General features: G+C 42.9%; 1 protein-coding gene across 2 annotated transcripts in view; it reads right to left on the minus strand.

Annotated features, from left to right (window-relative positions):
• Positions 1–1,637: 1,637 nt before the first annotated feature.
• The window catches only part of SFXN5 (sideroflexin 5), a 1,315,749-nt gene continuing 1,302,848 nt past the window's right edge, over positions 1,638–14,538 (minus strand). For both annotated transcript variants that reach the window (XM_085642762.1, XM_085642761.1), the window contains one exon: positions 1,638–9,612. In XM_085642762.1, coding sequence (XP_085498888.1) covers positions 9,561–9,612 — 52 coding nt within the window. In that variant the 3' untranslated portion in view covers positions 1,638–9,560. The remainder of the gene's footprint in view (positions 9,613–14,538) is intronic.

The raw sequence follows: 14,538 nt of genomic DNA on the forward strand, positions 1-14,538 counted from the left end.
TACCAAAAGCTGGTTGACTTTAGTCAGCGTCCACTCTGAAAAATTGTTGGACTGCTGGAGGGTGACTCCTAAATAAAGGTCAAACTAAACTAGGTACAGGTGTGTTATAACTGTTTTGGTGTGCGACCAAGATTGAACTGGAGACAGATTCGGTTCACAGGACAACGGGATTGGCATCCTCCAAGATTGATGGCTTTGGTGCCGGTACTGACGTAGCAGGAACTGCCACTGAACTAGTGCTACACATGAAGTGCTAGATATGGAGTTGGCTTCAGTGTCAGAGCTGAACCAAAAACGGGTTTAAGGGACACACAGCATGAAGGGCATACCCGTCGTTGACATCATGTCTCCACAGGTGCATGACGCCGAAAGGAGCACCAGAGTGCCACAGATTTGCAACATGGCTTCCTTGAACTGCTCAATCTGTTGCAGCATCGCTGACCGCCTCTGGAATTCGGTGTGCATTGGGATCAGATGCGGAATCCGTTCCCATGCAGGGGATCAGGAGAGGGACCGAGAAGCATCCTGACGTCCTCGTGACGTCTCAGAAGGAAAGTGATAAGGCTGGACCAAGATCTGCTTGGACTTCTTATGTTTCTTTTTGGACATGACTTACAGGAAGACTTGGCCGAGATGAATACATGTCGTGGGAACAACCTCGAGAACAGGAATTGATCAGCACTCTCGACTTTGAGAGGGAGTGAGAATTTTGCTACTTTCTGTGGTGTTCGGTGAAGTTACAGCTTTTCCTTATGATCCCGGATTACCTTCCAGTGCACAAGGGCACACTCAGCACACGACTTGCCCCAACTCAAACATCAAAGGCACACCTAGTGGAGATCTATCACAGACATCTGCTTGCAACAGTTCCTTCATAGATTACAACTTGCAACTCTAGGCGGGGACATGTTTCCTTCCACACTGGAGAATAATTTCACGAAAAAAGTTGTCAACTGATGAGAAAATGTTAAGAGCTAGATCTGGATCTTCATACAGAGGCACAAAAAGAAAGGAACTGACGTCTGTGTGCCTGGGTGGTGCTTATATGCTCCTCCAGCTGTCACATCCAAGGCAGAACAGCGTTGACATGGAGCCGGCGAAGGATGCCACCTACCGGCACGCAGAGGCTAAGCTAAATAAAACTTACGGGTCCAGTCTGGTGCTTTTTAAAAAATGGTTCTTTTCACAATGTGGTGGGAGGTAGAGATATGCCCATTCTGCTTAACAGCTCAACAGCAACTATCTTTATAGTCAAAATTCTCTTCGGCAAGACCATCTGCTAGTCTGCGTGCTTCTTAAAGCATCATTTTGTACCAGGCATGCCTGCTAAAGATGCCCAAACAAATGCACTGGGATGGGCTGGGTCCTCTTCTTGTATTATGTTATTAACAAAGGTCTTATGTACTAACACAGGAAATCTATTTGGCCAGATCTGGAAGGCGACGCCCTTCCTGAATGTAGGAGTTAACTATCCACTTGTGAGGTTAAAATCCTACTTCTTAAAGGGATGCACCAAACCATTATAAATGCTAAGAACTTAGAATCAAAATACAATGAGAACCCCACATGCTTCAGATTGTAAGCAGCACAGCTGAAGTATGATCATCATGAACCAAGAAAGAAACTGGACAAACCTGCTAAGTGAAATTAATTTTATTACATTTGTTATTTATTGGTTGTGCATAAAGAATTACAACAGGCTAGATAAGCCTATACATCAGGTAAAAAGACTGTGTGCATATAAGACCTGCAATTCGTTAGAGGTATATGTGCTTGTAAAGTTGCAATTTAATTGCTGGAAGACAAGTGCATCTGAAGGAGGGCAGTAGATTTCCTTTTGTTCTTTATTCTATGATTTGATGTTCACCAGCACAGTGCCACCAAAACCATGGTACCATAGAAGCAGGATATAACTGGCAAAGGGCAGGCGTCTACTCTATGAATTGTTTGATAGTCATTCTTCACGCCTGCTCATTGCCACCTGGAAGCCAAACGTAGGCACACAAGGGCAAGATTCTCAAGATACTCACATGGCCACATGCAATAAACTCACACTGAATTCACTCAAGTTAAACAAATGTGGTTATCATTTACCTAGTCTCTGGTTTTATTGGTTCTTTATTGGATACTAAGAACTGATCATCCTTCTAGTTCTTGAATACTTCTACACTGAAACTCAAAGGTTTCAGGAACAGAAGAAATTCAAAGCTTTGTCTACACCGTGTGTGTTTGAGTATAGCTGCCGTGAGAGAATAAAGACATGTTACTCTTAACGTAATACAGAGAGAGGGTTGCAACGATTCTTGAAGCTGATATCTTAGACAACATTTTATAAGCACACTTTAAAAGAGAAACTGGATCCAATGAATCCACCATTTTCTTTGATGCATAAAAGGCTTTTGACCTCCTGAGCTAGGAATGTCTGTTTAAGGTTTTACAAGCAATGGGCTTTACACCCCAGTTCACAAAGACAATCGTCTCACTAGAAGAGATGGCCACAGCATCTTTAGCGTGAACAGTCGAGCATTGTAAGGGTTTGACGCTTACATGTGGTTGACAAATATCCCAATCCTGTTTACTCTTTTTATAGAACCACTGGTAATTACTCAAAGATTAAATACTTCTGTCACACCTGCTCTACCTGGAACCCGTAGATTAAAACTATAAGTTGATGATTTAGTGCTACTTCTATATGCAGAAAAATCCAGAACTGAAACTGCATTTGCGGTTATTGTTCAATGCACTGCTCTGGGGGCATACAAGGGAATACCACCAAAGCCTAGGTATTACTATTCAATGCCAATCCACAGGCTCTTCCTTGCTATCTAATCCACAATTGTGGGAATAGGGGTATTGGAGAGTTATGCAGAATTGTATGATTTTGGGTTTGCTTACTGAGAAAGGTTAAAGTTTGTGCTGAAAAGATGGGCATTGCTGCTACTCCCTTACTGAGAAGGATGACATCTTTGTTAAAGAGCTAGGCACTGCTGCCTCCTGCTATTACTGACAGAATCTCACCCATAAAAACAAGAACTCTCCCTCTTTTTCTTTTCTCCTTTACTCTCTATTCTCTATGATTTATTTTCAAGAAGATAGAAGCATTAGTTGGTGGTTTTATATGGAGAAGACAGCCAAGAATAGGTTTGACAAATATTAACAAGGGAGTACGACCATTCCGGTCTTTAGCGCTTACAATCTAGCTCCTCGCTTATTAAAGAACAACAAATATAATAACGAGCAGTCTCTAAATCCTTTTGACAATTTCTTTTTGATCTGATTTACAGGAGATCAATATACCCATCTATCCGAGAAACAACAAATATTACGCAATCCTAAATTAGTTTGTTATCAAACTCGTCAATCGCAGCTATGTAGACAACTACATATCCCATTCACGCATGCGGAGACTTTCCTAAGCACAGTCTGTACCAGTTTGTTCTCCAATGAGATAAACAGATGGAAAACCTTTGTCTGGGGGAAAAATGGTGATTAATTAATTAATGGGAATTTAATTACAGGTGAACACGTTAGTTCTAACATGTAGTCATACTGGTTTGTTTATATTTCCATATTGCCAGAATAGGAGTTTTATTCATAATTCCATTCCCATGGGAACTGAAAATCACAGGCCCAATGTAGAAATGATATTAGTGGACATTCCTCTGCACAACGGGGTCGTATAATGGTCTTAAAATGTGTGAATAGTCAAAAAACACCAATGTCTCTGTTTTTGGACAAGGTATTCAGCAAATTTGGAAGAACGACACTGCTATCAAGTCCACCCCACTTTTTCACACAGTGCGTGGCTGCAACATGGCCGACCTGAGGAAGAAATGCCATCCGTAGCAACAATTATAGTTGTCACTTCCAGTCTCAACTCCTTCAGGCTCCAAACAACACAGATTATGCTAAAATAAACACTTCAACAAGGAAACAAAGTGTTGATCAAACAATAAAGTGGGATCACCATGTCTAAAAAGGCTCCTCACATAAGAGATTTTGGGAGTATTCTCACCACAGGAGGGTCTTGCAAAGTTAGTTTCAAATCCTACAGGGTCAAACAATCTGTCTGGGGACTGTTCTCCTTGGTTCTAATGCTGCACTGCAAGGTTTTTTATTAATTGCCTGGAATTGCTCAGTCCAAAAAATCTCAGAAAGGAAATGGCTCTATAATATGAAACGGGGCAAAGCGTTGGCATCCTTTCTCAAATATGATCTATTTCTTTGGGGAGTGGGGGTGCCTTCTCTTCTGCTGTATCCAAGGCCGCGACGATGGGACGAGAGTGCTGGAAAGTAGGTAGTGAAGATGTTTCTGCTTTTAGCAAAAAGTCCAGTTCATGGAAGACTGCAAGTACTTTGAAGATTCTCTCCTGCGTTTTTGAGTGTCACTGACTTTACGAGCTAATGATTTAGATGAGAGAACACGAGGCCTGATTAATATGTTGAGTTGTACTGCCGCTTCTGTCATCAGTTTCGCAAACACCTTGGGCACAGACATGGATGCTGAAGGGTAGAGCTAGAAACTGAACACGTTACCCTCCTATTATGAATCCCAGCAATTTCCTTAGGTGAGGATAGAATAATAGAAATACTAGCATTAAAGTTCCAGATATCACAGAATCTACACCCGAATGACCGTATTAAACTTCTCCTTTTCGAGGAAGTAGAAGTCTAAAGTAGGCCATAGTACATCTCCCATCTTTGGAACCAGGAAGGGCCTGCAAACGATGCAGGGCCCTTCTCGCTGATAAGAGCGGCTCAGCGAAGAAGTGGATCGACCATGAGAAAGCGGCTATGATCCAGATAAATCCAGATCGAAAGCCAAGAACAGTTTTACCATTACATAGAATGGACCAGCTTCAAGGTCACAGATGTTATGTGACTCTTCTTAATGTTTATTAATCTGTGGCTCTACTGTAGGTGATGTTTTTACAGTACTCATCCCAGTCATTTCTATGAAACTGCTTTAGAAGTGTAAGGATCTTTTGACACCAGTCTTGATATGCCATCTTTTATAGGGCATAAATGTGTAATTTTAGATCCAGAACTGCTACAGTATCATAGAATATGGGGTTGTTTGAGAGGTTTTGTATTCCAAAACATGTGGCAACATTAAAATACCTCCTTAAAGAATTTTGCTACTGAAACAGAAGTAGTGGGAAGAAAGATCTGAAGCAGGGATGTCTGACGTTTGGAGATCGATTGGGGCGCCCCACTAGAGTGGATCATCAAAGGAAAAGAAAGATGCGCACAAACCACACTTCCTGTGGGATCCTGCTTCGTGCTAATGCGATTGCGCTAATGAGACGTCACACTGGGCATCTATTTTTTCGAAAAATTGAAAACTAACATAATAATTCGTCCCAGGCTAAACTGGAAGTGCTGTCAGCAGGCCATCAGAAACTTCTACATCAAGTGTGTGAAGACATTCGTTAAACCATGGGCCTTGGAGTAACATCAGTGACCACTACAGTATTGTAAAACACCCTGATGTTCAAGAGAATCGCCTAAATGAAATCTAAGGATAGAGAATGTAGCTTCACGGTTCAGTTGGAGAGGATTGGAAATCAAGCATCTGTGCCCACATTGCTGATGATACACCTGGCGCGTGTGTGTGTGTGTGTGTGTGTGTGTGTGTGCGCACTCCCTGTGGTTGGTGTCTTCTTGTGTCTTTTTATGGGGAACATCCTGGGACATGGGCGGCAGAACCACTCAGAGAGCGCTGCTTTAGGATCAGAGGAGATTACTCAACATTGTCATTATGACCAAAGGTGTGTTTGCTGAAAAGGGCTTTATTGATTCTGTAGTTCTTTAGTAGGAAGAAGTCACCTACAGTCTGCAGCGGATAGGAGAGTCAGATGTGGCGCGTTCTCACTTACGTGCCCTCCATTTTTCTTTAATCTTGTATATAGTTTCATTCAGATATTGGTACTATTCCACATTTCCTTCTCCAGCTTGCGTTTTGTCTTTGCCCTCTGTATCAATAGTCATAGTCCGCTTCTGAAGCAGATTTCTTGTTATATGAAGCCCAAGGCCGCCTTCTATCTCAGTTCTTTTGGGTACAGTGAGATGTGACTCAAAGGTAATATGCCTGACATTTGGTTCTAATGCAAACAAGAAGAAGCCGTCTATGAGCTGTGATACAGCTCCACGACTGACATTCCTCACTGGCTCTGTAATGGTGTTTGCAGAGTCCTGTGGCGTCTTTGCATGGGCGAGGCCTGGGTAAATGAATACAAAAGTCTCCTGACCTGATTTATACACACACCCTTCCCAGATCCAGATTCGATTTTGTCCCTCTATACATAACAATGCCTGATTTCCAATTGATGAAAGCATTTCATTGAATATAAGAAGTTGCGCTATTACCTGTGAACAACTGATTTACCAACTTAAAAAAAGTTCTCATCACATCCAGGACAGAACCTGATCCTTCCGATCTCAGCCGGTGATGTGCCAGGCGAACCCAACTTTGGGCTCCAAGGACAGATGTACAATATATCCTCATAAGATGAATTTGCATTTGGTGAATTTAGTGGTAATCCTGAAACACTGCGCAGTTTGGGACCCTGTTCATCATATAGCTGTATTCTGTGTGTATCTATATCATTGATAAACCCTGATCCATACACTACCGATTCCAAGGCCAGTCTCCGCCTCCCAATTCCTGCATGCAGAAACCCGATTCGGGGTTTTGTAAAACTGCCAAAAATAAAATGTTGATGCCTGCACGCTCCACTCTCCCCCTTCAAGAGTTACCTCTGACATCAGAGGTTAACAATTCGTCCTTACTTATCGGAAAGGGAGATTGGAGCATGTGACATGCCTTGACATTTTATTTTTGGCAGTTTTGCATAACGCAAATAAAAACAGAGTGTAGAACTCTGTTTTTGTTTGCCTAAGGTTAGAACTCTGCTTTTGCTTGCGCTACGTTATTAAACAGCCAAAAATGAAATGCTGATTGTCCGCCACCATACATACCAATAGACCCGGTTCAGTCAGATTGCCTCTGCTTCAATAGAAGTCAGTAGGGAAAATACATTCTTTTCAATCTCCCACTTGCCTGCCCTAAAATGTTGTCATGTATACTGAACCCAGCTGCAAAACAACGTGGTGCTCTACAGGAGCTAGCCTTACAATGACAAGCACTCCTTCTGGGGAAGGGATGGAGGTCAGAGTTACAATATGGCCAAAGAAGAGAGGTGAATGCAAAGGGAGGAAGAGGGATCCTGAATGCGTTCTGAGAAAGGGGGTAGTCGGGATTACAAGTTGGAGACACACGGTGGGGTTGCAGAACAGGAAGCGGAATGAGGCATGAGGGTAATAACAGGAGGAGGGATAGAGGAGAGGGTAAAACGGTGCTAGGCTGCGGGCAGGACTGCAGGGAGAGGGGTGTATCTCTTGCTGGTCCAGCAGCAGGGTGGTATACTGCTACAAGGTTGTGCTTGCAGTGATAACTCTTCAGTCTTCAACTGTTCCAGAAATGGAAAAGGGCCCTGGAAAAGGGCCCTGCAAAGCTGATCTGGGATAAAGTTCCTGACTCTTGGCACATAGCAGTCGAAGATTTACTTATGTCCTTCCAACGGGCACTACTGCTTTGCCAGTTTGTTCTTTGTAAGCCACCTGAGGTGGTTGCACCATGATGGCTGGCTTGCCTGTTTAGGTTCCCATATTTATTTATTTAGAAGTTTTATAAAGTGTGCAGATACCCCATTGTACTTTCCCAGCGCTATCACGTCAGGTCAGGTCTGAATCCAATTTACCACTTCAGAAAAGCCATGTCTTCAGCTGTCTTCGGAAGATTGTCAATGAAGGACAGATGGCCTCCTTCTTCCCATAGGTTACAAGGAGGCCAAATTATAGAATTCGCTTCCTTCACCACAACTACAACCATGCAAGATGAGCTCTTTATAAGTTTATGTGTTTACATTTAAGGGAAGTGTAGAGAATGGATAAGGTAGCAGAGGCCCATGTTTGTTAATGCCGAAGTCATAATCCTGCTAAGATGACACAGCTGACCTTGGACGATGTATCTTCAGTTCCTTATTCAAGTAAAGCAAGTTGGTGCCTAGAAGATGATGCTGTAGGGAGAGACAACGGTACAAAGCAAGAACTAGTAATGCTCAAACACGAATAGGGCTAGTGGCCCAGATCAACAATGATCTAATGTGTCCAAGAGATCAATTACGGTGAGGACCCTTAGTGAGCATTGGAACATCCCTGGACAATACTACACGTGCAAGAGAGCTAGAAGGATGCAGCCCTTGCAGCCCTTCCTGTCTACCACCAAGACCCACACCCTAAGCAAATGACAATATTCAGTGCAGTTATTACACTCTCCTTTTTCACGTGCAGGGAAGAGTTAAGAAACCGGACCAAGGCTTACAGAGTACAATGAAAAATCCTCATATTTCTAGCAGAATTTATAACTTCGTTGGAGAATATTCCATCATACAATCCTTGTGATGGAGGAAATTCCACCAGTGGATTCTCCTCTGCATTTAGCATTTCCCCCAAGAATCAGAGCCGTTTCCTTTATTATCCACAGCACAAACGACCCCTTAAAAAATGCAAAATGTGGCCATTAGATCATTCGCTTTGCCATGAAACACGGCTTTGCATGTGGTTACACATCCAAGTTCAAATGTCGCTTTTCAGTAAACAGAGTCACTACGCAGGTGAAAGGATCTTTTAGGAGTGAATCAAAACATCAGGCGAGTGTGGCTGCAGTCGTTATTGGCAATTGCCCCTGTGAGATCCTATGATTTCCCCTATGATCACCCAGGCGTTCCCGTCCTAATCTTTTGATACTTTGGAAGACTCTATGAGATCATCTGGCTAATGGCATGAGGTCTGCAACACCAACTGGAAGGCCCCAGGCAAGTAACAAAACTTTAAAGGGCGATGACCAGCGAAGAGCCATCAGTCCTCTTGGACTATTTATGTTAATGTGCGTGAATCACGCTCAGATCTGCAAATTAGCTCTAATTACTAGTGCAAGATAAACGTCATCAGTATAGTGCTCTAACTAAACCCCTGTCCCTACCTCTTTCCTTGTGTGTGCTACAAACACCTTGTAAAAGATCAATTTTTAGAATTAAAGTCTACCAAGGTCTCCTTTTTAGTGAATCAAAATCACACCCCCAACTAAGCCCTTCTGCATTCAGTAAACCAGCAGACAGCCATCTCAGGCTTTCCTGGTGATTTAATTAATCGCCCTCCCCCCTTTTCCATGCTATGTTCCCACTCAGGGTGTTATGTTTTCATTCTATTCTCTAGAAACTGCTCCAACCCCACTGTGCTGTTTTGTTTTAGCAATGAAACATGTTAATGCATTCTCCGCTCTCTACTTCAGTGAGGTGGCAATTCTGGGAACGTGTTAACGCATCTCTCCAGCTGTCAGTACTGGTAAGGCAACGCTAACATGACACCCCTCGCGATTTGTATTCAACCTTCAAAACCAGCCCCACTCAGTGGTACACTGGGTGAGAAGCCCCCGCCGGTCGTCGTCAGAGCAGTCAAAGAACTGGCTTCTTATAATCCTTTGTTGTAGACGACGGTCATGCTGGTGGTGGCCGCCGCGATCTCTGGTTCCAGTCGCGAAGTCTCAATCTGCGTAGAAGAACAAACAATAATTAAACATGTTCAGAATCGTCGGGCTGGCTGGTGGGATCAGTTCTTACAAGATGGCGTCTACAACACTGTCAATCAGGCTTCAAGCTTAGGTATGTCAAATTGATGATCGCTGGCTGCTAATCCTGACATCTCAAGTGTCTATGAGTTGGTTGCGTCAAGAGGTAGTTGCTCAACACTTGTGAAACGTGGATGCCTCTGGGCATCACCAATGACAGTCTATGAGCATGGGGTAAAAAAATATACACATATGCTGACCACCAAAACCGCCACCAACACACGCATGCATGGTCTGCGGGGGAAGGGCACGCCCTTCCCCCGCAGACCATGCATGGGTATAAAGTATACACAAACCCACTAAAATAGAGCACTGAGTTAAAAGTATACACACATGTACCACAACCACCACATCCACCACACGCTTCCCCTTTCCCTAGAGCCCGGGACAGGAAAAAAGTATCCACAAACCCAGAACAGAGCATGCAGTGAAAAATATATATACTGACACCACCAAAATCAGCGCACTCTCCACTTCCCCAAGAACTAAGTATGGATAAAAAGTAACTACAAACCCAAATCTTAACACAGGTGAAAACTATCCACTAGCCAGAACAAGGACGGGTGGCAAAATATATACACAGTCGGGACCAAAACCACTACCTCAACATCCACACTCTCTACCTAAGGAACAGGCATAGGTAAAAAGTACGGAGAAAAAAGAGAATAAATTGACACTTCCGACCATCGCTACCACATTCCCCCACCAAAGAGAAGGCATAGATAATAAGGATCCACAAACCCACAAGAACAGAGCACATATAGAAAAATATGTACACATACATGAACAAAACCACTAGTTCCACCTACACACCTTCTACCCCAAGGACCAGACATGGGTAAAACGTATTCCCAAAGCCTACCAGAACAAAGAACTGATAGAAAAATATATACCTAGACATGACTAAATCCACTTTCACCTACACACCTTCTACCCCAAGGACCAGGCATGGGTACAACTTATCCCCAAATCCACCAGAACAGAGCCTGGGGGGGGAAATTATATAAAGTGACACACCTGACGACCACCACCACAAATTCTCACCAAGGAAAAGACATAGATAAAAAGAATCCACAAACCCACCAGGAAAGTCCTGTAACAATCAGTCAATTAGTGCATACAAGCAAGCCCAGCACATGGTGCCAGCTGCTATAGTATTACTAGTGGGGCATTTATTTTAGTTTAGTTTAGTTCATCTGACTATATCTCACTCTTGGAGCAACAAAAGTTCACCACAACCGTTCAAATACCCAATCTGCCACAGTGCCGGCTGCGGGGTGAAGGAAATATTTGCTAAACCCAAAGGGAGCTATCCCTTTGGACTGGAGTTTCGAGTGGAGATTTTAGATTCTGCGATAGCAAGGACTGACATATCGCAATCTGAACTCTGGGCTCTGTTGCTTATGGATGTAATTTTCATCTCGAATGAGCTCTACTTGTAAAAAGATGCAGCACATTAAAGGTGAGGAGATCTCATAATTTTGTGACTAGAGGAACCGCTCTCCAAGCCCTCCTTTAATTGGAGGCTTACACATGGTATCTGTTGAAGCAAAGACCAGATTTAAAACAGAGTGCCTCATATACAAGGTAGATATGTGAATAAACCACATCTGGCACACATCCTCAGCATCTCGGGTGGGCACCAAAGTATCTGGATGAGAATTCCTTCTCTTAGGAACTATCAACAGTCAAAACTTCACAGCTGTTGCAACCAAGGTATGGAACTCTGCTGAACATTGTTCATAAATTGCATTTTGGTCGTGTGATCTGTACAGAACTTGTGCAGCTGAACTGTAGAAAACTATACAATACCTACAATAAATTAAAATAAATGTGGCCAATATCTCAGAAATGAAATGCAGGCCTAAGACTTAGATAGTTGTCAGCCATTTGCTCAGTGAAGGCCAACGGGCAGAATGAGCGGGTAGCATAACATGCAGTAAGCAACAGCAATGGGTGCAGCAACGGGTCAGTGAAACCTGAACGTCTACCTCAAAAACTGTTGTCTCAGGTCCTGCTAAGCCACTTCCAATCTCAGATGTCAGCCACTTGCTTCAATTTAAACCCTATTAAGGCAGAATTAGGACTTCACCGGCTAGACCCTTGTAGTCAGGTTCAGACCATGATGGCTTTGCTCATTCATTCACCCATTTTACCACACTTGCTTTCACACAGAGGATGACCTTTCCTACAAGAATGTTTGGACCAATTCACTAACTTATAGTTGTAGATATACTCATCCGAGGCTATCATCAATGATTGGGGAGAGTCAACACCTTATCACTGAATGGCCACCCGAACACTGGTCCACCCTAGAGTAGATTCCACTGGCGCCCCTCGTGCACCCTCACCGATCCCCACTCCACAGGAAAGACCAGCTCCTCTTCGTCTGAATGCTTCCTGTAAAACTCCCATTCTGCAGAGTAAATCACTGTTTAGTAGCTAGGTTTACAGTGTATAGATACACACGTCATGTGCCATCCAATGTAAACCTGGGCACATCACTGATAATTGATAAGATCATCAGGACACTAAGGGCCTAAGTTAGATCATGGCGGAGGGGAATATTCCGTCACAAACATGACAGAGATCCCGTCCGCCATATTACGATCCCATTATATCTAGGGCTCCCGGTTTTATGGTATTTATTTTTTTGACATTTCCGCCTGTATTTATCCATATTTATTTTTTGTAAACTTTATCTGTATTTAAGTGTTTTGTGAAAAAAATAAAGCTGAATCTGGTATATTTCCACATTTATTTAACCAATAAATATGCAGCCATGCTTGAATGCCTGTCAGTTTTCAGTGATATGACCACCCGCAGAAGATAAATCAATGGACATTTATGAAAATACGCACATTTCAGTATCAGCCTTGTGCATATCCACTGTTGTTTAAGCCTCTTTACTAAAATTCCTTTCTTTTTTAAACCCCATACCTATCAATACACACAGTTATTGCCCTGGCAGTCATGGCAAAGTGTATTTAGAATCACTCGAAAAGCACCCAATTTCCGTTTTTATCCACATTTAAAAATAAATACAGGCAAGAAAATAAATGTTTTTCTGTCTGTATTTATCTGTAAAAACTGAAACAAGGGAGCCTTAATAATATCTTATGGAGATCTTGATACGGCGGACGGGATATCCGTCACGTTTGTGATGGAGTATTCCATCTGCAGAGATCTAAATAAAGCCCTCAGACTTTTCCCAACAGAATTAGGGGAACACTTTGTTTCTGGGTAGGAGGTCCATCTACACGTTTTCACTATCAGACAATACAGTGCCCTAGAGCACCCGAAGGGATTCATTCATTGCACCAATGATCTGAGCAGAATTTCTGTGAAGAAGCGATCGCAGCCCTAGGACTCTTGAAATTTAGATCCTGTATGTACTGTTCAATCGTCTTGGTGGAGCCAAACTGGATAATACGGACGGCTGCAGTGAAGTCTCGAAATCTCGCCGTTCATGCTACGGCTTTGGGAAATGATCCAACAGGGAACCCTTTGTGCATAAGACTTCAGTAAAAGAAAAGGCACAAGCACCAGCAAGACAGAGTGAATGGCTGAATGAACATAAAGTGGACAAACACAGTAGCCACCTGGTCTACTACCCCTGGTACGTCGAACCGTGCATACTTCTAAACGACAGAGGGTCAAAACTGTTCTTGGCTAGAGCAATGTGGCACTCATTAATAATCACTGAATATTTGACTGCCCATTACCTACAGACCAGGCTTTGTGTGTGAGGGTGGATCCTTTCATGTCCACTCTGCTGAAACAACAGTCAGTGTAAGGTTTGGGGTAGTAATCTCAGCCAGTTAGAAAGGCAGTGCAACAACTAAAGTTTCAAAATCTTTTTTTGCGGGTATCCATTCCAAAATTGTTGTAGTTTAGATTAGACCAGTGTTCTCCAAAGTCTGCCCTGGTTGGCAGGATCCATGCTAGGTTTTCAGCATATCCCCATTTAGAGAAATGTAGTTATCTTAAAAATCTGTTATGGATCCGGCCCTCCAGGACCGACATTGGAGAACCCTGATCTAGACAGAGCAATCACTAGGACAATGTTAAGCTTATCCTGAGAGGAGAAGGACGCGAGGACTGTGCGGCAAACTTCTGCTTGTTTTAAGATAGATCTGAAATAAAAGGTATTTGCCTGTGTGACAGGTGTGAGAGCAGGAGCCTGGGGCAGAGGCTACATGAATATTAGAAGCTCGCCTCCTACAACACAAATATTCAGGGTGACAGTTCTGTAGGTGTTTCTTTGCTCCTGTCTCAAATGGCACACCTTCTTTTTGCTTCCGCCGCAGTCTAGAGGTCGCAGTGCTAAGGAAGTGGTTTTACGCATGCAGTGGGCCAAGCATTGACCTCCTCTGAGGAACAAGGTACTCCATTGAGCTTGCGGCAGTAGGAAGTGGTAAATGTACAAGCAGAATTATGCGATTCTGTTAGTGCAGTACTCTTAGCATAATTATGAATTTGTCGTGTTTGCCAAATAATCCATTATCTACTGCATAATCTGCAGAATTTAGCAGAACAAAAATTGTTTCTAGCTCAAACGGATCAAAAGTTACTTAAAACGCCGTGACACAGGTTACAGATGTGTGAAAAGCCCCTCACAAAGGTTGATTAATCACCCGTCAGTTGCTTATTGCTATATATATATGGGTGTTAATCTGGTACTAATGAGGTGAAGTCTTTACCAAGATAGTGTTAACATGTGTACAAATGGCAAAATAATAAAGTAACACTATCAGGAAATGTGTTACAATATGCCGCATAATTTGCCTTTCCTTGCCACATAATTTGGTTAACCCTGCCACATAATTTGGTTCAACCTTGCTACA

This window comes from Triturus cristatus, chromosome 2_2 (genome assembly GCF_964204655.1).
Source record: "Triturus cristatus chromosome 2_2, aTriCri1.1, whole genome shotgun sequence".
In the NCBI taxonomy this organism is placed as follows: domain Eukaryota; kingdom Metazoa; phylum Chordata; class Amphibia; order Caudata; family Salamandridae; genus Triturus; species Triturus cristatus.